The sequence below is a fragment of the Besnoitia besnoiti genome, chromosome XI, assembly GCF_002563875.1.
Source record: "Besnoitia besnoiti strain Bb-Ger1 chromosome XI, whole genome shotgun sequence".
NCBI classification, from domain to species: Eukaryota; Apicomplexa; class Conoidasida; order Eucoccidiorida; family Sarcocystidae; genus Besnoitia; species Besnoitia besnoiti.
The window spans coordinates 400,960-425,555 of NC_042366.1; the positions used below are offsets into that span (position 1 = coordinate 400,960).

The 24,596-nt window shown below is 58.6% G+C and overlaps 3 protein-coding genes across 3 annotated transcripts; 1 reads left to right on the forward strand and 2 right to left on the reverse strand.

Moving 5' to 3' along the window:
* Positions 1-180: 180 nt before the first annotated feature.
* Positions 181-1,882, forward strand: BESB_019430 (TATA-box binding protein TBP1; the record flags this gene model as incomplete). Its single annotated transcript, XM_029360652.1, has 3 exons — positions 181-539; positions 1,055-1,334; positions 1,655-1,882. 3 exons carry the CDS (start codon positions 181-183, stop codon positions 1,880-1,882), a joined length of 867 nt encoding a protein of 288 aa, XP_029216011.1.
* A 419-nt stretch (positions 1,883-2,301) lies between these two features.
* Positions 2,302-10,316, reverse strand: BESB_019440 (uncharacterized protein; the record flags this gene model as incomplete). Its single annotated transcript, XM_029360653.1, has 7 exons — positions 2,302-2,460; positions 3,057-7,238; positions 7,810-7,857; positions 8,235-8,266; positions 8,548-8,917; positions 9,205-9,342; positions 9,975-10,316. The coding sequence occupies 7 exons, from the start codon at positions 10,314-10,316 to the stop codon at positions 2,302-2,304; spliced, it is 5,271 nt and encodes a 1,756-aa protein (XP_029216012.1).
* Positions 10,317-13,958: 3,642 nt separating this feature from the next.
* On the reverse strand, positions 13,959-22,494 carry BESB_019450 (putative histone kinase SNF1; the record flags this gene model as incomplete). The annotated part of the gene is made up of 8 exons (XM_029360654.1): positions 13,959-15,103; positions 15,472-17,321; positions 17,678-17,781; positions 18,140-18,368; positions 18,767-18,964; positions 19,266-19,454; positions 19,686-19,855; positions 20,152-22,494. 8 exons carry the CDS (start codon positions 22,492-22,494, stop codon positions 13,959-13,961), a joined length of 6,228 nt encoding a protein of 2,075 aa, XP_029216013.1.
* Between the last annotated feature and the right edge of the window lie 2,102 nt (positions 22,495-24,596).

Below are 24,596 nucleotides of genomic sequence, written 5' to 3' on the forward strand. Positions count from 1 at the left end.
AACTCTCAGCATCACACCCGCGTCCTCTGAGGAACCCGCTACTTCTGACCCAACTTTTCGTGTTCGCTGTGTAACTAACTGGCTTCATGTCACTGTGGCGTTTCGCGGGTGCCGGCTATCGCTTCTCCCACTTCGCATTCAGACTCAGGGTCTCATCGTGCTTCAGAATACCTCTATTCCATGGCCGCTCCTAGACCAAACAGTGGTGCGGCGGCGTTCGTGCACGCTCCCACGCCTACCGGCCTGTACGGCTGGTCAGACGAGACCGAGGATGAAGAGGCTCGCGCCTTGATGGCATCCGCCGATGATGCCAATGGCCAAGGAGCATCTACTGGACCTCTCCCGGAGGAGGCAGAAGGAGAAGTCGGCGTACTCTTTGTCCATAATGTCATGGCATTCTGCCAACTTAACTGCGAGATAGACCTCGATGCCGCGTGTCGCGCTCTTGGGAATTCGGTTTACAATCCTGAAGAGTTCCACAGCGTTCGCGTGGATGTCCGTTGTCGGACAAATTGTGTCGCGTCCATCAACATATTCAGGTAGGCGGGGGGATCGGGGGGGGGGGGAGAGGGAGGAGGGGAGAGTGGGGAGCAGGGACGCTATCCTCCGACTTTGCTGAGTTGTGCTCAGCGGGGTGCCGTGTGCTTCCCCGGCACGGGTAGCGCATAGTGCGCCCGCGGACTTGGCACATGAACCTCTGAGCGAACCGTGTAAACCACGTCGAATTGGGATCTCAGTTCATAGTTAACTACAGGCGTTTTTCTGTTGCTCACTTGCGCCCGGGGTCACACACTTTCCGCTCATGCCTCCGGGTCATGTAGAACACAGTAGCCTACGCCCCAGATAGCGAGACGCGCGCGGATGGAATACGGCCACTTTCAGGAGCAGCACACACGCTGGAAAATCGGTCTTCAGCGTGCAAGTAAGCATGCAGATTCATCTGGGCGCTCTACGGGAAACCACCACACGTGTTGATCGTGGCGAGCTCCGGTATATTACCGGACCTCCGTCATTTGAATCTCTGTTGTGTATCATGTCTCGTGTTGCTTTTCAGCAACGGAAAGATGCTCGGGACAGGAGCCAACACGGTGGAAGAACTGCGGCGAACAATGAAGAAGATAGCCAGGCGGCTTCAGCGCCATCCTCTTACTAGATATAAAGTTTCGATGACGCGGTTCCGAGTGTCAAACATTCTCGGGAGCTACGCTTACCCCTACCCTATTTCACTACACACTCTTGCAGCTCAGAGGGACCTGCATGTCGACTATGAACCTGAACGCTTTCCTGGCGCCCGCGTGAAGATTTCAATTCCAAAAGCGTCAGATGCGATTCCTGTAAGCTCCCAGACACGCTATCCACGCTCGCGCCCACTTTATGTGCTACTTGCTTATAAGAGAGGTGGTGTATTTCAACTTGTCTTCCAGTACTCCTTGGGGGGCGCGAGGTGTGGCAGCTGGATGCATCGATGAGGCGGTTGTGGCGTGCTTTCGTTTGTATTTGCTTGTTTAGGGTATGTATATGCAGTGCATGCCGTAGGTGACTGGCGCCGTCGTGCTTTCCCTTTCCCAGCCCTGTTGCTCCAGGAATCTAACGTTGCGGTCTACTGGAGCTGGCGGACCCCCCTCTCCACTGTGTCTTGCTTTGCTTTTCTCAGGATGAGAAGAACGCCGAGAAGGCAGCGAGAGGCGGTGCCTGGACATCGCAAGGCTCGTCGCATCGCCCGCAGGGCGCGGGCGGCAAAGATGAGATTGTCACACTACAGCTCTTTTCTACGGGGAACGTGACTCTCACCGGGGGCCGCTCTTTAGAGAGCACGGCATACGCATTGCAGTGCGTGCTACCTTTTCTGCAGATGTGTCAAGTGGTGAACGGGACAAGTTGAAGGCCCTGGCGTGAATTCAAAGAAGGGAATGCATCGACAGAGTGCAGTTGTTCGTTTATTCGCGGCATGTGGAGCGACAGGTGTCTGCAGGAGCTCCTCGTGAAGCCATAACGGAAACGCAACAAGTTTTGGTAGTTCACGGAGTTAAAATGTTGGCGACTCCTGCCTGTGTAGGAGCGTCTGTCCGTCGACGTCGCGAGGGTTTGCCAAGGCGAAGTAAACCGACAGGCAGTAGAGAGTACGCGCGGTTTTATCCAGGGAGGGTGGGGAGCGTCCACGACAAAGAGCGACAGAAATCTCTGAGGGCGCGTCACTTTGCGTTCCATGCATGCATCTTTGACCGGTGCGAAAGCAAGAACAATTCAAACGTACCTCGCGAGAGGTAAAAAGATTCTGAGGCACGAGTTGTGTGGTCCTTTTTAAGAGAATGACTTCCCATTCGCGGGCCTTTTCGGCGCCCCCCGCCGCTTCCAGTAGGGGCTTCGAGTCGCATAACCAGTTGGTCGGCTTTTCGCTCCCTCCTTGGTCTTCTCCAGCTGTTCGTGTGCCTCGACTAGAGCGCAGCAGAGACCAAGAACCTGCGAGAATAGCGTAGCGGATTCAAGTTTTTTTTTTTCTTTGACATTCAAGAACGGCACTCGACTAGGCGCTTGCACGACTCAATAGGAACGACCACAAGTGATGCGATTAGAAAGAGTCGTAGCTTCCACTGCAGAGAATGAAGATCTGGACAATACTGGACAGGAGTTAGCGTATACCTGCTCCGGATGATGATTTCACTCTGAGGCGCTAAAGGCCGGGGGATGAAGACAGGAGCTACGCTCGTTTTTCTTTGAGAGTGAAAAGTAGGTAAAACGTATCTCGAAATCACTCGCCGTTGGCATATCGCGTGACAGAGCCAAGCGTCTGTCCCTCTTCGCAGGAAAACCGCTGTTCTGAATAAGCTGAGGGGACGCGTTGATGCATCAGACACTGTGTTCTTCGAGAGCGCAGGGCTGGGAGGCTCTGTCTGCCTCGGACTCTTTCGAAAATCATGCGGAAGGATCGCGGGTTGTCGAAGCAGATAACGTTGCGTGAAGGCACAGTGTCTCATATTGTCTGAGATGTGCATCGCGTCTTTAACTTGAGGAGGAAGAATGGTGGCGAGTCCCAGCATCAGGACAGCCAGGCCTACCTGGTTTTCCAGCCGTCGGTTCCTTGCCGCCAGGGAGGACAGGGTTTGTCTCTCCGCCGGTGCGTTTCTCGCTTGCCCGATCTTCGAGCCTCGTATGGGAATACAGGGCACCAGTGGATTCGATTTTCTTCCCGAAGGATCGTCGTCTCTCTTGCTGGCGTAGGACCGACTGCTTCCGCGACAGGACACGCCGTGGCTTGCCGCCAGCGCCTGCCTACGGGACGGCCGTCTCGAGCCACCGGAAGGCCCGGCTGTCTCGTCTTTTCCAGACAATACGCTGTCTGTGACGGAGCGCGACGGGCTCCCTCCTGCCGAGAATGGAAGCGTGTCCGCGTGGAACGGAGGGTCCGAGCAGTCCGAACTGTCGAGAAGAGACGCCTGGAGTTCGTCTGCAGTCCCCTCTTGGCAGGCTGCGGCCACGTCCGCTTCGGAGGGATAGACCGGATAGCCGCCGACACCGAGCCTGGCGGCGCGATACCGGTCTTCCGGGGAGTGACAGCGGACAAGGGGGATCGCCTGGGCCTGGTGGAAGCTCGACCGAGGTCGCCGGGAGCAGGCTGCGTGGCAGCCCCCCTCTCCACAGAAGGGCTCATGCACGCCCCGCCGATGGCCGTCACTTGGAGGAATTCCGCCGCACGGCTCGGTTCCCGGCTGCGAACGAATCTCACAGCTGCCGTCGATCTGGGATGGGCAGCTGCCTCCGGATGCCCTGCCGGGGCAGCCGCAGTGCCTGCATGGACTGTGAACAGTTGGGCGGCTCGCCTCGCACGAAAGCTGGCCTGTTGATAGGGAGCGCAGGCGGCGCGCTGAAGAGAAATATGTGGTGCAAGCGCCGTCCGGCCCGCAGTCTCGCAGGTCTCCGTTCGCGCTGTTGCACGGTGTAAACTTCTCTGGGTTTTCACAGACTCCTCTGGGGGTGGAGGGGTTCGCGGTCGGAGTGGCGGCCGAGGCCCTTTCATTGGGCTCCGCAACGAGGCCCATATCGCCCTCCCCCTCTAGAAGCGCTGCGGCTGCCCCGAGGGGCGCGGCGAAGGGGCACCTCGCACCCGATGCAACCGAAAGGCATCGGCTCGCCGAGACGTCGCTAGGGCTTTGACTGCGCGGCCGCCTCAGAGGAAGGGTTCCCACGTAGTGAAGAGGGATTCGCGTCGGCGGCCTGGGGCACGACAGGACCTGCGGCGAGCTGGTTGGCCCGCCCGCGAACAACGGGCCCCCCTCTGCATGCTGTGCGTTCCAGAACGCCTTTCCAGGCTCATGCCGCACCACACCGTTGAGCCGACTAGGCGACTCCGGGACAGGCTGGAGGAGATAGCTTTCCCGCGGAATAGACGCAGGCACCGAGGAGGACGCAGGCGTCCGCCCTTCGAGAGCAGTTGGCGCAGCAGGCGGAGCCAGTCCAGCTCCCGGCACGTGAAGATCGGTCCTCCACTCGTGACAGATAGCGTCTGTCACTCCTGCCCAGTAGAAGTTCTCTTCTGGCGACGCCGGCCGCGCAGCTGCCTTCTCCGCAACCCCCGCGGGAGATCCATATGCGTCGTGCGCAAGGATCGGCGTGGAGCCGGAGGCGCCATCGCTTCCACTCTGAGAAGTCAGGAGGGCCGGGTGCCTCAACGAACCGTCCCCAGTGTACGTCGGGGCGCAGCGGACGAGCGCAGGGAAGGCTGAGCCCCCCTCGGGGAGCCGGGGCGCGAGGGAGGAATCTGAGAACTCTGGAGGGGGGTCAGCAGAATTGGGCAGACTTGGTGCTTTCACTTTGTAGAAGCCGAGCGTGGACGGAGAGGGCGGGTATGGGGTCTCAAACGCCGCTAGAGAGGCTCCGGAAATTGCCTGCGATTGGAAGCCCGCATCCGTGAGGACGACCGCTGGAGGCAGGGACATAGCCTGGTCGCCGACACGCGCGAAAGGGACCTGGGTCATCCGGATAATCCTATTCTCAGCAGGACCCCCCTGGGTACCTTCAGAGAACGAATCCATACCTCCCCAACTCGCTGCTGGTGCCCCTCGGTTTTGGAGTGTGACCCGGCGCGGCTGCGGCAACAGCTGCTCCACTGTGCAGCTCTCTGATTCGGGGCTGCGGGCCTGCGGCAGCGGTGCACACGGAGGCGGATAGGGGGAAGACGAGGGAAGGCGGAGGCCCGGGCTCTGCAGGCTCCCTGTCGAAGATGCCTCCTGAGCTTCTTCCACTTGTAAGGGCCTCTCCTCGCCGACAGTCCGCGGTGCTGCCGGTAACAAGGGTGACTTCGCCGCGTTTTCATCCGTGGGCGGCACTCGCGTTCCCTCGCAGTCGGGGCGCCCAGCGTTCGCCTCCGCGAAAGAGGGGGGGCCAGCAGGTGTCCCGGCAGTCTCTCGCAAGCCTGGACTGGTGGATGCGATCGCGGAATTCTGAACAGGGACGGCCAAGGCCTCAGGCAGCACACGCTCAGCTTGAGCAGCCTGCAGCTGCGTTTTCCTCTGGTCGCAGCCTGCCTCGGCCTCTCCTGGCGCCGATATTCCTGGCCCCTGCCATGTTGTTTCTCTTGTCGGAGAGGCCACAGGGCAGACACTGCTCGCTTCCGCCGCGGGCGACGCCTCCACGGGCGCCTGGCAGAAGGCGGCACTGACGGAGTCTAACGAAGACGCCTCCGGAGGAGGCTGTGCTGCTCGGTCGTCTTGGCGGGGCTCCGTTGAGATGCGCTGCGTATTGCCAGAAGGCATCGCTGGCCCGCCAGACGCGTCGAGGCTACCAAAAGCTTCTGCGCACTCCACGGAGTCTCCACGCGTCCCCCCATCCTCTTCTAATCGGACATGTGATACGGGGGGACCTGCGTCAGCCTGCTGCTGGCGGTCTTCATCTGGGGCAGTGCCGGCAACTGCTTCTGACCCTCCGTTTTGTGCGCTGAGGCGCCCCCCAGATTCGCCCTCCATCACGCAGGCGGCAGTTTCCGCAGACCCAGCCAAGAGGATGGGGCAGCCCTCGCCCCCTGGCGACAGTTGCCGCCCGTCCATCAAGGCCGCGGAGGCGTGCGGATTAGTTTCGCTTTCTGCCGCCTCTGGGCGGGTACCCGCGTGCGGCTCACGGCCGTACCCCGGAGACGAGGGCGGCCGAAGCGAGAACGCGCCCCGGGGTCCAAACGGGGCAGGCGGGAACGGTGGTCGGAAGGCTGGAGAACTAGGGGGGCCGCCCAGCCGTGGAGGGGGACTGCCTGCCAGTGGAGAAGGTGACGAAGCTGCGGAGAGTTGAGGAGAGGCACAGGGAGAGGGAGAGAGCCCCCAAGAGGCAGGGACAGTCTGAGCAGACGCAGCCCCTAGCAGCGTGGGAGGTAGGAAAGCGCCGGCAGGCATCCCATGTGTCGCGAGGGTCTGGCCGAGGGGCGCCACACCCCGAAACCCTTGCTGGAGGGTCACAGCCCCTGGCGGCGTTCCCGGCGAGTAAGACCGAGAAGAGATTGGAGCACGTGCATCCTCAGGGGGGTTTCCGGCCCCCGGAATCGGTGAATCGCCGCCACGGTGGAATACTGCCGGCAAGGCGACGAAATGGGGAGCGTCCCCGAGGCGGGCGTGCTCAGGAAGCGAAGGAGGACGCTGCACTTGGGAGCCGCCGACTGGAGGCGAGGGCACCTCGTGTGCGTCTTGGAGCACAGGCGAGAAGCTAGAAACGGCCGGGAGACGGCCTAGCGCCGCCGATCTGTTCGAAGGCGGAAGAAACGAAAACTGTGCGGCGCGAAGTGGAGAGTCTACCGCAGCGTACGCAAACCCTGTCGTGCCCTCGTCCGGCGAGTGGCCTCTTAGCGGAACAGGAACTTCGCTGGAGCCAAGCGAAACCGCCGCTTGGAAGGCTAAGCTTGGCAGCTGAGGGGGTTCCTGCTCGACGAGAGGCAGAGCGATTGCGCGGCTCTCCGGTGACGGCGTGCTGCGCGCCGATGCAGCTACGAGTGTAAGTACCTCGTGGGGCTGAGGGCATACGTCGGAAGAAGCAAGAAGCGGAGTCAACTGAGACCGGGGAACTCCGAAAGACTGCGAGGAAGGGGGGTAGAAGGACGACGGAGACTGGGGCGGGCCGAGAGGTACCGGCTCCGGGCGTCGAAGTAACGAGCCCAGAGGAGGACGGTGCAGTGCGGAAAAACGCGCCCTGGTAAGGTTCACTTGGGAGTCGTCTGTTTCGGTCGTGGCATCGGCTACGCTTCTCATCGGAGAGGGCGCCTGCTGCAGAGGTACACCAGAGACAGAGAACACTACTGACAAATCATAAGCAAAGCCCCCAGGCGATGGTACGCTTTCTTCGCTGAATTCACATGCATGTGCTTCATTCCATAGTCACATCTACTGTACGCGTCCTCAGAGAGGCTGTGTGGACAGTGCAAGGGGGAGGTGGGGAGGCGAGGAGAGGCGGCTGCGGAATGTGCGCCGTTTACGAATCTGAGTGATACGCTTTCGATTTATATTTCTGGATGCATGTGCCTCTCGAAGAGGAAGCCCGTGTATGTGCGGCCCCCGTCGCTACAGCAGTGGACCTCTTGCCTCTCGGCCAGCGAGGCTAGAAGGTGCATTTTGAAAACAGAGACAGTGCGACGAGAATGCCCGAATCGCGCAGTGCGCGCACGAGGGCGCCGAACCCCTGCCTGGATGTTGGGGCCTATTTCATGAACGCTGGCGTCCGCGGGCACCACAGCGCGCTGCATAAGACGGCTCTGGCTTCACTGCTGACTGCCGAAAACAATCCCAGTTCTGGGGGCTGCTCCAGCTTAACGGCGTCCAGAGAGGTGGGGGGTCTCACCTGCTCTGACGGATTCACCGCCACGCTTGCAGACGCAGCGTGCTCTGCCTGCAGAACGAATGCGAAATCTACGTTGCAAAGTCGTGAAAAAAGCCCGATTGAGTCGCACTGTGAGGTTTGGACTTTTCGCAGAGGGGAGCATAACTTCGACGCCAGTTCAGGCTCTAGTGGTTGTGACTGCAGACGTCGTTATGTCTTCTTCAAAGAGCTGCCTTCGTGCTTTTTTTGAAGTCCGAGCTGTCTAAGACTACGCATGCTAGATGCGTTTCAGCGGAGGCTAATAGGCGGCCTTTTCGATGACCCCATGCAAGAGACATACCACCGATTTTCGTAGTGGCATTGCATGAGGCACCGATTCGCTTATTAAAACCCTTTAATCAGCTTCGCCTGGACTGTCACCGGCCGAGCACCGTGCGCGCCCCTACCTGGTTGCATAGTGGGTCGCTTCCTCCCTCCTCTGAATTCTGGCAGCAAACGTGCAAACACTGCAATAATTATCGGCGTAAAGCATGCCAGAAGGACCAAGTGGTTTCGCACTGGTGAGCCTCTTTGTTGCTTCTCCACCGGCCTGGAATGTGTGAGTAAGTGACACATGGCCAGATTAGCCTCATAGCAGGACTAAACAAGCAACGCGCATGCATGGCTGGGAACCACAGTCGCGCCTGAGCAGCGAAGTAGCCGGATGCGTGTTTAGGAGAGCTAGGCGGCGGAACGGGTTTCGTATGAGTCCTTTGGCACTGCAGTTGTATAGGGTCCCCTCGAAAGCGCGCCGGCATAGACCCGCGTCAGCAGCTGTGAGATGCTGAATGGATGCTGAATGGATATCTGAACTCACATTGGCCAGAAGCTTGCCGAGGAGATCTCGAATCTCTGCCATACCGTCCACGAGGACCCGCTCCATTTCCCTCGACTTAGGGGAATCATCTCTTGCGGCCGCTGCATTTTCTGAGGTGCATGGCTGGGAACCTGAAGGTTGCTGCTGCTCCGCGGTGTCGCTGGAGGCTTTTTCGACGTCGTTAGAAGTTTCTGCTGCATGGCTGACCTCCTCTTCGAGATCCCTGAGGGCGTCTATTGCATCCTTAGGAAATTTTGCTTCATCCTTGAGGTGCTGTGTCAACCCCAATCACAAGGTACCAGCACTGTTTGAGTGAAAGGGATACCGGTCGACAGTCCTTTTGAGCACGGCTAGAGTGGAACGTCTGCACTGCGAAAATGTGCTGTCGCACTGGTGAAGATATGGAGGCTGTTGATCGAGGAACCTTGCTAGACGGGTTGATTCTGTAACTCTGGAGAGTGCCTCAGATACAAAAGCCGCAGGCCAACGCAGGTTTCCGGTGGCGGTCTGCTATACGATCAGCAGCTCAACACCTCGAGAATTCGCCAGTGACTCCTCACCTGCTCATGCTTCCACGCTTCTTTGTAGAGGACTTGCTGCTCCAAGGTTGTAGCTTTCTCTTCCAGATACCGAGTAGCCGCCTCCAGCTTCTGAGACAACTCCGCTACTTTGTTTTGTTGCTCTTCCAGCGTATCCGTCTACAAGTACGCAGTGGTGCGAAAAGGCATTACACGGGCGCCATGACATACCCGAAACCCATGTGATTTAAGCTGCTTTTATTCAGATCTAGTCAATACCTCGTGGAGCACGTGGACGCCCGCTGAGCAGGTGCGATATCAACTACAATTTCTTCAAGGTAAACCAGTCCGTGCAGCCGCAGGCAGCCCCTAGTTTCTCTATTTTGAGTGGACACCCCATATAACAATGGGCCATGCATGTCTTTCTATCCCTCCGAATGCTCATCTCTATACTACTATTGTATATCATAACGAAGCAGCCCCAATGGCACGAAAAAATATATTGCGTATTTTCAGTAGACGCGCTGCGCGCGGATGCACAGGCGACCAACAATTAATTTCCTGAGACTGCTGATCAGGAATCATAGAGAGGACAAGAGATATGACTGGCCCTTTGAGCTAACCCCTTCCTTCTTGTCCACACTGGTAATGAGAAAATGCTGGGACAACAGCTGGCCGTACTGGGACACGAGCTCACTGCTTCTGTGCAGTCTCAGACTTGCGTCCTCGCCATCTCACATAAAATTCGTGTTGCAGAGCTTGATGCCCCTACGCAAATCTCCTTGTGTGTACGTTTTTTCTGCGAAGCTTACCTGGTCCGTGATCTGCACTTTTGCAGCAGCTAGAGCCTGCATGACTTTCTTGATTTTGTCCTGCTGGCCTGTTGCCACCACCCCTTGGTCGGCGAGCCTGTCCGCCACAAACTGGTCGAAGTCTTCGGTGCGAATTTTCAAGGCGTGTGCCAAGTGTGATTTCACGAATGGCACAATGTGCTTGATCATGTAGTCTGCGATCTCCTCTTCAGGAAATCCGAGTTCGTCGATTTGCTCATCAGAAAAGAAGGATCGGACGAGTGTGGTCTTCCATGTGATATCGGTGGAAAGTCTGGAAGAGCGAAGCTTTGCTACGCGTGAATATCTCTGTGAGATTCCCATTGTTGCCGGGAACTCCCATTGGCCTTAATCTGAATTCATCATCAGTCTTCCCAGCGAGCACACCGTGCAAAGCTACAGGTCTACCGCTGTTTGAGGGAGAAGTCGATTGTAGTTCACCGAGCAATTCGTGGTTTTCTCTGCAAAAAAGACCGAATCCGAGGAAACGCTTTGCCCGTGCCCCTGATCAGTTTCTGTGTAATTTTCACGACCCACTTGTACTCGCTCCGCGATGAGGGATCACGGGTGTGTCTCCTGCCGTGGAGCATTACAACGATGAGACCAGATGAGCCGCGTTCAAACAGATACATAAGGCGTGCATTAAGGACTCCAGAACGTCACCAGGATACAGAGAAGCAGGCTTTGAGGCTCTCCGTTTATTTCTCAAAACTAATGGAGCAGCTGAGGCCGTCCGGTCACACAAACAAGCGTGTGCTCCTGCTCCAAAGCCATCATGCCGCGCGTGAGACGGTATTATCCCGTACAGCGGGTACGTGAACCTTAAAGGAGAAGCCCGAGGACAGAAATGACTCCAGCAAGACTGTACAATGATAAACAAAACGGGAAGAAGGCTATTTGGGGTCACTTGAAAGTGGGAGGGAAGAGCCAACCCGGGAACGGGGGCTGGGACAGGTCGTGCGTGATCATGTTAACACGTTGAACATAGGGTAGCATGCAGTTATGGCTTACTCCTGCGACATGAGGGGTACTTTGGACTTGTGGGGCTTCGATGCCGTCGCTTGTTTTTTGCCCGGAGGGGATATGCAGATGTAGAAGCAGCCCGACAGGCGCTGCCGTCAGCTGTACACACGCGCATGTGATTGGTGGTGAGCCTCCATCCCAGTTTTGCAGAAAATGTGGAGCTATACTGCATCAGCTGAGAGAAAGTCAGCTCAGAATGCTACACCAGATGCTAGATGTCAGTGGATGCACTCCCGGCACTTGCTGACGTGATTTATGTTTGGCCGCCTTCTCCCAGAGAACGACAAGACACCGCCTCATTTCGACCTATACTAAAGGGCCGCTGGTGCACACGAACCCGCACATATCAGCCATCCACTGTGAATTTTCCAAGGTTGCCCTTTGCGCGGGTCTAGCGATATGACTTGCGCACGGATAGACGATTTAGCTGAAAACACTTGGAATTATGGGACACCCGCACATGCGTTGCTGCATACCATGACACTGATGTGCCAGCTGAAAAGAAAGGTCGAAAACACTACGCAAGCCATCCAGAGAAAGTTCATCTATCAGGCATTCAGTGGACTCATACACAACCCTGCCAAGGTGAAGCATGCTCCGATAGTTTTTTTGTCTACACAAGAAGCAGATCATTCTAGAGGGGAAGCGAGCTTTCGAGTGATCTGCCATTCTACTAAACGTTCACGCAGCATTACTAAGGCCGAATGGTGTGGCTTGGCGTGTTCGTTTTCCATCGAACGCGTTACTAGCGGAAGGGGAAAAGATCGAGCTGATGCATGGATGGCCTGCCTGTCCCCTTTACAGGGGGTGGTGCCTATGCCCCCACGAGCAATCTTAAACATACTTGTGCTCTGCATAACTTGTTTAGACAACACGTGAGTACGACTATACCTTGCCCGTTTCTTGTGTTACTTGTAGCATACGCCTGTGAATATCCCGAACCACAGATTCGCCGCCTTTTGGTCCGCATCTGTTCTTCACTACATCGTAAGGACATTACTGTTAGCTCTAAAGAGACGTACATACGAGTTTGACGAAATCCTCTTGAGGGACGGGAGCTGAGCGCCAGGAAAATGTTTTCAGCCCTTTGCCTGAGAAGCGCCTTGGCAACTCTCCGCCCTTGCCCTGCACACTACTGTCCGCTTCTACGATATTGTACGAAGTAGAAGGAAGGGCCCCAAATGGTAGATGCAGAGTAGCGCCTCTGTTTTGTTCTGAATGTAACGTGCAAACATGACGTCCTGCCTCACTGGCGCCCCGCCATTCCGCCGCCCCTCAAACAGTTTCGCTGCAAAACGGGTTCCAGGGATGCGCTTCCGAGCCCTTGAATCTTCGTTCCCCGGCGCCGACAACGAGTTGCGTTTCGCGATACCTATGCCTTGGCTGCCGTACAGGAGGTAGCGGTGCATGCTCAGAAGAGAGGCAAGCTGACGATTCTGCGGCCATTCGTACATCGTCAGGTGCGATATTATGCCGACTGAGATGGCAAACCGCATAGGCACCGTGGTATGCCAGTTGGCTGACATGAGACTGCGTACCTTTGAACGGTTCGGGTGACAACCCATGCATGAGCATCCGAAAAAAAAACGTTTCGGGGCAGGAAAGGAAAAAGCGGTTTGTAACACGTGGACCCGCTAAAGTGAATCAAATCGAGATGAATTGGCATCACGCCGACTAACAATGAGGGCTGATGCCGTCTCCCTGAAGCCCTCGCGCCCTTCCATTACGTAACCGGTCTGCATGCAACAGACGCACCAGTTTTATGCACGCACGTTCCTTCCTGTGAATACATATACATGCGAATTCGAGAATGCCAACAAACGACTCACGTGCGGTTCCATTCCCAGCCGTGGGGGCGTTTTCTTGACGTGTTTCGGGTGGTAGCCTGGCGGTTACAGTGCAGATTTCCCGTTGAGTTCAAGCACTCGCCATTAAGAACGTAGATTCACCCTACGCTGATATATTCTTCACAGAAAGAACGTCCCAGGATTGACAAATCCACCCGTCCAAATGAAGCGGGAGGTGCGGTAGTGCGGAACCCAGTTCCACTGATGCTAGCATGACGGCTTCGATTCCGGGAAGAAGGATCCAAGCCCACGCCGAGCAGTAAGCTGAAGAATTTACGGGACTGCACTCCCGTGCTCTGCTGTCCAAATCAGACGTGAACCTTTAAAAAAAATTCTTAAAAAACAACCCGCGCACTCTCCGAGTCACAACAACTGCTTGATGTATTTTCTTCCACGTCTGTTTTAGAAAAGTAACCGCGGATTGACGTTAGACCGCAGCAGCGTTCAGCCACGCCTGCCCGCAAAAAGAGTCACCAGTTACACAAACTCCACGATGGCACACGAGGCCCTCGGCGTGGGCTGGGGAGAAAAACTTCCTCTTTTTTTTTCTCCTCTTGGAAGAAAGAGAGGTGAGCATTTTCATCGACTTTCCACCTCGACATGCGTGCTTTGCACCATTCGTACTTCAGGTGGACACCACAATTTGCGTCTGTGTTTCCCGCCTTTTCGTACTCCAGACTGGAGAAGACAGCAAAGAAAGCCCGCTGCCCACCCTTGCGAATAGTTCTAGACCTCCGGCACAGAGCCAAACAGAAAAACGCTCCTCTCTCCTCTGCACATTGACCTACAGGCCACGCCTCCATCTTGCGCAGCACAAAGGGACGAGCGCTGCGTAGCCTAACCTAGACGTGAGACAGTGGACTCTCCGCGGAATGCGGGAGAATGGTGAAGACAAACAACGAAACATTTCTCTGCCCCAGCTCATTGCGCACGACCCTCTTCAAGACTTCGCGAGGGGTTGACGACCTAATCCAGACTCTCTTTCCCCGTTCTCCGACCCCCCCCCTCCCCCACCCCCTCATCGTGCACTCTTTTCGACCACATCAATGGATGGGGAGATGAGAAGCGAAGAACGCGACGGAGACGACGCCGCAGTCTACACGTGGACAGACGTGGCGGGGAACGGGGTGGTGCGTGACCTCGAAGGCTGGAGGGTCTTCAGCGGATGAAACACAGTCAGCGGCGATGCCACTTGGTTGGCGCAGGTGTCACCCGGGAGCAGGCGATTGGGCATAGACAAGAGGGAAGAAGAATCGAACGCAGCAGGCTTGGCGAGGAGGCGTGCGCCGTCACAGAAGGACGCCTGCGGACCGGCACGAGCCGCAGGACCGTGCTCAGACGGGCGCAGCGGATACCGTTTTATCGAGGACGAATATGAACCGTCCGGCGGAGCGGAACTCAATTCAAGGTTGTGCACTGGCTCGAAACCGGACGCGTAGTCGCCTGACAGACCCGGGAACGGGGCATCGCCGGCGTGCTCGACGTTGCTGATGGCCAAGCCACCACAGGGGGGGTGGCTGCCCTGATTCTCAGAGAGGATGTAATCTGCTCCGGCGCAGTCACGCGTGGAAGTGAACCCATCCGCTTTTGACGAGCGGAGATCCCGCAGACCAGAGTCTCCCTGCGATACCCAACCAGCGAATGCTTCACTTCCGTCCTCACTCCTTTCGCATGCAGAAACCGCTTTTTTAAGCGCGCTCTCACACTGAAGACGTCTTCCCTCTTCGAAAATTTCGGCCTCTGCTCTATCGCGTGTGTTCGCCACGCTTCGAGGGCACGCCGCAGGCTCCTCCTCCTTCGCGAGCTCACTATCTTTTCCTCTGGCGCTCGCCTCTACGCGCGATCCCAGAGGCACCCGCAGTCGCACATTGCCGCTTTCAGGACAAGCAGGAGGCAGAGCCTCAGACACGACTGTTTGTCTCCGCGCGGCCCGCGCCGTCGAACTTACCTTGGAAATCAACGATGAATCCACTGCGCGCAGAGCAGAAGCGCGAGTGGGGCGGGCAATCGACGCGCCTTCTCTCGCAGGCAACGCGCTCTCCGGCGACGTCCGCCGGAAGGAAATGCTGCCGCAGAGACGCGACGTGAGACTGCCGAGCCTGGCGGGGGGTATGCGAGTCGTTTCAATCGGGGTGGACAGTGTCTCCCCAGTCTGCTTCGCCGGGCGAGGAACAGCGGAAACCGAGCCTCCTCTAGCCGTTAGGGGCCTAGCCACGACGCTCCGCTGCGAAACAGGGCGACCTGGAGAGAGGAACACAAAACAGACGGTAAGAAGTGAGGGAAGGATATGCAAAACTTCAACAGGCCTCGCAATGACTTCCGTGCTCAGATTGACAGCGAAATGCAGCAATCGCCGAGAAATACAGTGCCTCAGTGGGCGCGTGGATACGAAACACAGAATATACGGGCACAGCCGACGAACACGAGCGCGACGCGGCCCCCTCCCCAAAGCTCGATCTGCTTAGAAAAAATGGAAACACGAGCTGCACGAACGACAGTGAGGCACTCACTTCTTCCTCTGAGGACAGCTCGCTGCGTCCCTGTTTTCTCGCAATTGTTGCTCGACTCCACTTGCTCCTCTTGACCGATTCCTGGTGCTGCCAGCTCACCTACGCCCGTTTCCACCGGGGAAGCAGGAGACGGCCGCCCTTTTATCTCGCCTCGGGCAGTCTCCAAACCGCCAGCTTTCCCGGGGGCCGCGCCACGCGCTGTGGACAGGCCGCTGCGCCCGTCGGCGAGCCGCTCGCCCAGCCCCGCTCTCGCGCGCGTGAGGCCCGTGGTGACTGCGGACGAGGCGAGGCGACCGCGGGCTGTGAGGGCGCGGCGCGTCGGGACGCCCAGCGGACGAGCAGGGACGCGGGCACTCCGCCCGACTTCCGTTGCTTCAGTCTCCGGCAAGGACCGCTTTGCGGACCCTTGCGATTCAGATTCATCAGCAGATGCACCTCCCTCCTGCGTCGCCACCAAAGTGCCCGTCTTCCCGCTTTCTTTTCCTCTCTCTTGCGGCAGATCGAGAGCCGTCGCGCCGCTTCGTGCTGCGCCCAATCTCCTCGACATCACGGCGCCAGCCGCAGCCCCGCGCGTGGATCCTCCCGCGTCTCTCGCAGGGGCGAGCCCGCCTCTGGCTGTGAGCGGCACTCGCGGCAGAGCGCTGGGTGCGCCGGTCGGGCGCGCCGCGGCACCGGCTGACAGGGCCTTGGAGCCCGAAAGAGGCGCCGGCGCCCGGGTGCGGCCTGCTGGCTCCGCGGCCGAGCCGACCTCGGCGGCGAGCCGCGGGCGAGCAGAGCACGGGGCGCGGTAGGTCGCGCAGCCGCGCGCCGACAGCGGCAGCATGGGGATCGTTTTTTCTCCGAGGCGCAGTTTGTGGAGCCGCGCGCGGTTCGCCGACGCTCTTGGAGGTCCCAGGCGCGCCGAAGTCTGAGCGGGTCGCCCGGCAGAGACGAGTCCAGTCTCTGCCAAGGAGGGAGGGGATCCCACCGCCGGCCGCCGCAATGTGGCGCAACGCGGCACAGACGAAGGCGGACCGACAGACGACCCTGCAGGCCTCGCAGAGTGCCCTCTCGAGGACGCCTTGCTTGCTGCCGCTGGGCGCGACCCCGAAGAGGACGTGGAGACCCCGGCACTTGGAGCTGCGAAGCCTTGCCTCTCCGATGCGCCAAGTCCTTTCTTGCTGACGATGGTAAGGGGGACGCCAGCAGACGAGGAAGCGACAGTGCTATCGGACATGCTGCTGCGCTGGCGGGAGTCGAGGAAGCCGTACTCATCTTCTGTGAGTCCCCGCTCAGTAAGGCCGCTCGGCTTCACGTCCCCTCCGCCGGCGTGCAGCTTCGCAGCATCTTGCTGGTTGACGTAGGCGCGCGCCAGCTCTGTGGCGACAGGTGCAGCGGTCTCCGTCTCGCCGGCAGCGCGCCCAGTCTCCTTTTCTTCGCGGCCGCTGCGAGTGTCCACACCGAGGCCCTCGAACCCAACCGCAGGAACGCGGCATGCGGGGGGGGCAGGAGGCGGCAGGGCTGACGTGGCTGTCTCTGTTTGCCTGGCCTCTCCTCCCGCCGGCTCGCAGCACACCCGTGGGCGCAGATCCGAAAGGACTGCCGCGTCTGCTGGTGCCTTTGCAAGCGAAGGAGCTGCTTCAGAGACGCGAGAATGCTGCGAAACGGCGGCGACGTTACGTGCCGCTGCAGTGCCGCGGGGTGAGGCTGACAGACAGAACGACGCGGGAAAGCAGGCGGCAGCGGCGGAGTGCGCGGAGATCGCGGAATTTGCCGATGCCTCTGGAGGAGCGACGGCCGCGCGGCGCGCCTTACGCGAGGCGCCTGCTCTAGGCAGACAAGGAATGGGGAGAGCACGATCCAACGGCGCAGCCACAGGTTCTGCGTTCGCCATATTTCCTGTCGCGCCGGTGTTCAGCAGAGAGGCGCGCCCGGAGCCGCGACTGGCTTTAGCGAGGAGAAGGAAGTAGCTGCAAAAGGAGCGAAGAGACAAGAAGAAAACAGGACATCCGCTGCGGCGTCAGCGAGGTGCCGTTCCAGCTAACCATGGGGCCCATCTCTCCACGAGAAAGTGCGAAAAACACGGTTGTGAGGACGCCCCTCTTGCTCTGCCCTCGCCCGGACTACTGCAGCGGCACTGCGCAAGGATAAAGTACAATATCGTTTGTGCGTCTCTCGACTCCTAAAGCGTAGTGATACCGTCGCTACGCATCAATCCGTGGAGAACTCGATCCTCACACGCGGAGCCGCCTCATCCCGGGAACAGACGCGCAAGCGAACGAATGTGCATACTTGCGTGGAGGGCGAGGCAGAGAGAATGACTTACGCAGCAGTGAGGGAGGTGCGTTCGCCTTTGCGAAGCGACTCGACGGCTTTCCGCGCATCCAATCCCATCCGCACCATATGACAGAGAATGGATGCGGCCAGCGGCTGTTAGCAGCAGACAGACGGGACACATACGCGTATGGAAAGTCACAACGCACGCCACGGACAGGCCAGGGGGGACGAGAACGGAAACGAAAGAAGAGAGGACATCAGGACAGTCATCGTGTTGAGGTCAACGGAGGCGCCGCGCACGAGGTGAAGTGCGGGAGAGAGAGAGGGGGGGGAGCGGGGGAGCGATGAGGGTGCAGCGGAACAAGCCGGCAGAAAAGTCTACAAATTAGAGACTCCGCGCATGAGAACAGATCAAGAGAACTTAAAGTTCGGTATCCCTTTGGGCGTGAAGAGGCATCAACAACCAGGGAGACGTGGTCTGGCAAGGCGAATGACAATTTCTTTTCCTTACCGCCTCTGGGTCGATCTCGTTGATCCACTGCGCACAGCTGCCACAGAACGGGACTCCACAGCCGGACGCGGCGACAGGCGTAGCAGCCAACGGCGCGAGTCTCGCCTGCGCGCCCTCTCGAGAGCTTCCTGCGATGCTTTGCTTCTCTCCAGGCGCGAAAGACGAAGGCAGCGACGTGGAGCCGCCGATACTGAAAGAGACGTCACCGCTTTCTGTCACGAGGTTATACCTAAGCGCAAGCAGAGCGCAGACACGGGCAGGAGTTTTCCACACAATTAGTAAAGACCACAATCTCTGGTGACTCAGGGCGAGAAAATATATAATCTCAGGTCCTTCCTCTCCTTCGAGAGTGGAGATTCGAGGAGCGAGAGAGACTGTGAGTCGGATTCGGGGCAGAGTCTCCCATGCCTAACCGTGAACAAGACGCTTCATACACTCCCTGGAAGCAGAGTAAGAAAAAAGAAGGGCCTCCCAACCACACGTGTGCGAAGACGAAAGAATACCTAACAATTAAACAGCAGACAATCAGCCCCTGCCTGCGCAATATCTAGGTCTTCCGGAGCTGTCTGAAATCGCTGCGTTGCCTCGTGTGGCTCATCCGCGGATATGTTCAAGAACTCTTCTCACCAGGGGTGGCGCTTGATGCATTCAGGTCTTAGTCTCTTTGTGGGGTCAGTCTCGAGCAACCTGCGAAGAAGATCCTGAGCGAGGTCAGAGACCCACTCGGGGCACTCGAAGTCTCCCTTGATGATTTTCCTGTAGAGCCCGTCGGTGGAGCGATCTTCGAAGGGAAGGTAGCCCGCGAGAAGGGCGAAAAGAATGACTCTGCAGACAGACAGAATACGCGAACAGCATGCGCGGGCGCTGGAGGATTCACGCGCAGCCAAACTTCGAGGCTGAATCCCAGGGGAATGCTCACGCGGACTGCGAGGCCCTCTCCCTGAGCCTACGCCGGCAGATGGGGGAGACAAACACCAGCAGATAAGCTGCACAGGGACTTGCGACGCATACTGCAGAAACCGGCAGCAGAGAAGCAACGCCCCGCAACGCCTCATGAAAAAACGCGAATAGCCGATCCTGGCAGGACTCGAATGAAGCTCTCCCTGTGCCGAGCTTCGAGGCTTACCCACAGCTCCACACATCGACAGCAAGGGGCTCGTAGTCTTTTCCCTCAATCATCTCCGGGGCTGCATACGAAGGAGATCCACAGGCGGTCTTCAGTGTTGAGCGTCCCGTGTAGGTGTTTGAGAGGCCGAAGTCGACGATCTTGATGTTCAAATCCGCGTCGAGCAGAATGTTTTCAGGCTTCAAATCTCTGCGACAAAGGCCAACACAGAGAGAAGAAAAGGGGGATGGATGCTGCTTCATGAAATCATCACGAACGCGGAGGTCACGGAGAGGCACCGGGATGTCGTCGTCAGCACGTGACCATCAGCTGAAATCCAGTGGACAGGGGTTAACACGCGAAAAGGAGCGGAGACAAGGTGCTAGAGTATCCTCGACGGCGTTTGCATGAAGTGACGCTTTTCAGACGCGCGCAACTTACCTGTGGCATATCTTCAGAACATGGATCTGCTCTACTCCCGAGAGAATCTGACGGAAGAACTTGCACGCCTCCATCTCCTCAACGCGTTGCCGGTTTACAATATAGTCGTACAGCTCGCCCCCCGACGCGTACTCCATAATCAAGTAGAGGTGCTGCTGAGTCTCGATGATCTGAACATCGCAGGGGGAATGAAGAGGAAAACCTTGCGCGAAACCACCAACGAGGGCGGACGAATGAAGGGACGCCAAGCCAACAGATTGCTCACGAAGAGCGGCCACCAGCAGCGGAGGCAAGTGCGTAAACCGTAGAAGAGCGGGTCGCTGCCGACGTAGGCCGCACGTGAGAATCAGACTACGAACGGGTGGGTTGGCAGGCGCTCAGAGCAAGGCACTTCAACCCTCTCGCGACGTCATGCCGCTCCGGTTCGAGGGTTTAGGGTTACAGCGATTCACGCATGTTGCGTTACCTCAAAAAGGCGCACAACGTGCGGGTGTTTGACGGTCTGGAGGATGTGGATTTCTCGCACGACTCTTTCCACGTCGTCGGCCTCCTTGATTCGGCTTTTTTCGAGAATCTTTATGGCGACTTGTTCCTGCGTCGCGACGTGGACGCCGAGTTTCACTTTCCCGAATGTGCCCTCGCCAATTGTCTCCCCCAGTGTGTACTGACCCATGCTTCGCTTGCCGACTTCCTCGGACTGACGACTCGTCAGGGCCCCGCTGCTGTGCGACAGAGTCTCCGCCCGCCCCGCCCCCGAAGATCCTGTCGTCGCTGCGCCCTTTTTCCTGCATGCGCTTCGGTCCGTTTCGCTGCCTTTTACCGGAGCGGCACTGGCGATCTGCGCAGCGCTCCTTCCCATGTTGCGTTTGGCCTCGCGCGGAGCCCCGCCCGCAGACGTCTGCGAGAGGCGCCACTCGCTCGGAGGGGCGCGCATTCTAGAGGGATCTGCAGGCCGAACTCTGCTGCCTCGAGGCTCTGAGCCTCCCAGATTCCGTGCGGCCGCGGGCATTCTCGCGGCGCGGGTGTGCAGGGCGCTGAGGTCCTCGGGGCCTGCATGCGTCTGTCTGTACGACAGAAGCGGGTGGTCCCGAATCACAGAGCCGCCTTTGGCCAGACGCGCGGAGCGAATCGGCGAGACCGCAATACGGAGCTGCGCTCCTCCATCGAGCTTTCGCGCGCCCTGACCTGCAAGAGACGACCCCGCTGCCGCTGTTGGCAAGAGGCGAGACGTCATGGAGCTCCGCGCTTCAGAGGAGGGAGGCCCGGGAGGAGGTGCCGCGCAGTCGGCAGCGGATGCCGAGAAGGACAGAGGGAGCGAAGGAAGATGCACGCTCCCCGCTGCTGAGTTCAGGACCTCAACCGCTCTGCCGTCACCTGCGCGAGGGCGGACACGGCTTCCGACGGAGCTCGAGGCATCGAAGGGGGGGGGACAGTGACCAGTGGAGCACGCCAGGAATGGGCTCAGGCTCCCCTGGAAGCTGACGGCGCCTTCGCGCCGTGGTTGATGCGGGGCTGAGAATCGGCTCGCGGGCGGGGAAGAGCCGACAAAGTTGGAAGACGCGACGCCTGCCGAAGAAGGTGGACACGTGCTCTCGACATCCAGACGACGCCCGGGCGGCTCGGTGCTCTCCCTCGCTGGCCCGAAGCTGCCTGCTAGCGGGCCCTGGGGCGAGCTCGTGAAAGACAGCCACGCCTCCCTCTCGCCTGCCTCGAGCTGCGCCGCGAGCGCAAACGTGCAACCTGCTGGAGGGCACGGGCGCCGAGAGAAGGGACCGTCTCTGAGGCCCACAGCTTGGTCTGGGCCTGCGGCGGCGGAATGCAGGACGCCAGTTAGCAACCCAACGGTTCGCTCACACGCGGCCGCATTGCCGCCAGCCGGAGGACACCTGGCGCTGACCGACGCCTGGGCATGTCGAGGGGGCGGCGTCGCCAGGGCCCCGAGCGGCACCGCCACAGAGCGCGGGCGATCTGTTTGACTTCCGTCTTGGCTGTACGGAGACGTGGACGGGCGGTACCTAGCCGTGCAGAGAGGAGCGAGCGAATGGAGCGAGGCAAGTCGAGAGGACGGAGTCCCTTGCGCGTGAAGGAGCGCCAGAACGTCCTCCTGGATCCGGGGTTGAGAGAACAAGGAATGGAAATCACCTGCGTTCTCCTGGCTGGCATGGGCTGCGCCAGTGTATCCACGAGGAAGGAGTCGGCTTGGGACGCAGAGGCGGGCGGGCATGCCGAGGCCCGCGCACGCAACCCGGTGGTCTGGAGAGGGGGAGGGGGCACGAGCAGAATAGGCCCCAGGGCGAGGGGACTGGTATCGCAGCTCGGCCTGCGTTCCGTGCCCCCCGATGACGGCCGGAGTTTCATGTCTAGCGGGCGTCGTCGCACAGGAGACTCGACCTGAATTGCATCTCGAGGTGCACGCCCGCCCTGTAGTGGTGGATTTCTCCTCGGTATCCTGCAGTGATCCTCGAGCCAGGTTCCACACGTGCGCAGGAGAAGGCGGAATCGTGCCGTTCCGAAGGGGGGGGGTCACCAAGCGTGTACCTACACCAACAGCGGTTGCGTCGCAGGACACGGCCTGGTGCAACAGAGAACTCGGGACCCCTCCAACTGAGAGAGAGGTCTGCGGCGCGGAAGATGTACAAGAACGCGCCAGACTCGCACGTGGATTCTGAGCAAAGTGGCCTGCCGCGTTGGAGGACACAGGGACGAGTGGAGATTGCGGAGTGGAGACAGGGCAGCAAGCGGAGAGCGGCTCCTCAGGCGTCGGCCGCCCGTGAACGACGCGCTTTAGGCGCTGCTGATGCCAGAACATTTTGATGGAACAAACCGAAGGCGATGTTCAAGGGGAAGGCGCACTCCCACGTCACACGACTTCCACGAGCGGCGAGTCTCTATGTCTTGCCGAAATGACCACAGCCGCCTGCGAAATCAAGTGGAACCAAGCGCTGCCTGCGTCATGGCTTTTTCCCCCTAGTCTCAACAAATCGTCGCTTGAGAGAATTGAACGAGCCGGTTTTTACCGATCTTATCATGTCACTAGCTGAGGTGCGACAGAACGGCCTAAAACTGCGCAGCCCGCGAAGCCCAGGGCTCAAACTGTATTCTCGTCTTAGTTTATGGAAAAACTGGAAATCCTAGCAGGCCGAAGCAGGAACGCAACACCACGAGTTCCCGGTAGAAATAGAAAAAAATAACATGAACCAGCCGTTGTACCAGCTCCCCCGCGGCTCGACGACAAGGATGGCTCCCCCGCTGTCTTCTGAACAGCTGAAAATTGCGGTCCAAGCTGAAGGCCACGGGAGGCCCGAGGAATCTCTGCCCTCGGAACGAGCGTTGAGTCTGGTGAAGACCCAGCGGTGGATACAAGACAGAAAAAATAGTGCTCCTCGCAAATATCAGCAAAACTTTCTGTCCGCGAAGCTCTTGCCCGGATCGCAGAGATGCGAACGCATGGGCGCGCGTATGAACGCTAGCCGTGGGGACCGCGCCAAGATGCGCATTTTTCATGTCTTATTTCCAAGAGAAAGCCTTGAACAGTGTCCGAAAACACTCAAGAAGCCGTAGCACACAGGAACTGCAGAAAACAGCACAAGAGAGGTTAAGACAAGGCACAAAGCAGCAGTCGACGAGGATCGAGGACTCGCCAGAAAAACCCCTCACGTGGTGCACCGAGGCCTCGTGTCTGGCAACATCTGTCCTTTGCTCGAGCGTCAGACTTCGTTGGCGAATTTGGATCCGTGGTGGTTCTTTCTACTTGACCGCTAAAAAAATGTCTGGTGCTCCCAGGGAAAGCGCCCCAGCTTCTACTGGCGGCCGTAGAGAGATTCGTAGGAGGTTCCCAAATCCAAAGATGTCGTTTTGCACAATTCCGCGGGTTCACGTGCCCCAGTAGTTTTCGCTGCCGCCGAGAAAAGACGCACCACGCAAACGTCCCCAAAAACGACGCTGGCAGAGCCCAAGTGCCACCTCCGTCAAGTTGCACGTATAACGAGCTGCTCAGTTACTGAGCTCACCGCAGATCCCCCGTTGGTGCAAACCGATTCCGTAGCGGCGTGCCCTGGCCGCTTCACTGAATGTTTGAATTCGCCAGTGTGCGGCGCTGCTTCAAACCGACACCACACAAACGGGCTCGCGCTACTCATACGAAGCTTGACGGTGCCTGCAGGTGTGGAGCCAGCTATGTCCGCCTTGAGTTTCTCAAGGCGGAACGAGAGGCGCAGAGAACGTTCAGTGCCCTCTTTGCAAAGACGTGCCTCCTCTGCACTGTTCATTGAGGACTAGTTCTTCCACGGGAAAAGTCGAAGCACAGTGGGGCCCTACAAGCGATTGGCTGCAGCAAGAGTCTGGAGGCTAAAGTCGCAGTGGCTTCGCACTCGACAATTCTTTGTCGTGCACCGGCTTCAACAGAACAGCTGTCGTTGCTCTTATTCCGACGGTCACATCCTAGAAGGAACCGCTTCACCCTCCCAATAAGACACGTCTACGCTAGGTGAAAGACCGGAAGGAAGAAGCAAGGGGGACGCTCAGTGTTGGTCACGCGAGGCACCACGCTGGAATGGCCTAACGCTTTTCTCTGAAATTAGTCACTGCCTTCACCCCCGAATTTTAGTCAGTGGCGTTGCCGCTAGGGGGCCACTTACTCGAGCACCAACTCACGGAGCTCAAAGTGTCGGCTCTAGCAGACGCTCCCCGGAGAACACAAACACTTGTGACAGCGCCCCTGGCCCACAATTTGGATTCCGCGTTTTATTGGTACGGCCTGCCTACAGTCCCAAAGCTGCTCCATCTTTAGCGAACACCTTAAGCAGCGAACGCAGCGGCGCTACAGTTCATACATGTTTGCATCGCTTGGTATGCACTCACTACAATGTGCGTCCGTCTCTTTCCGCATCCGGCTTGTCGAACACTCTTATC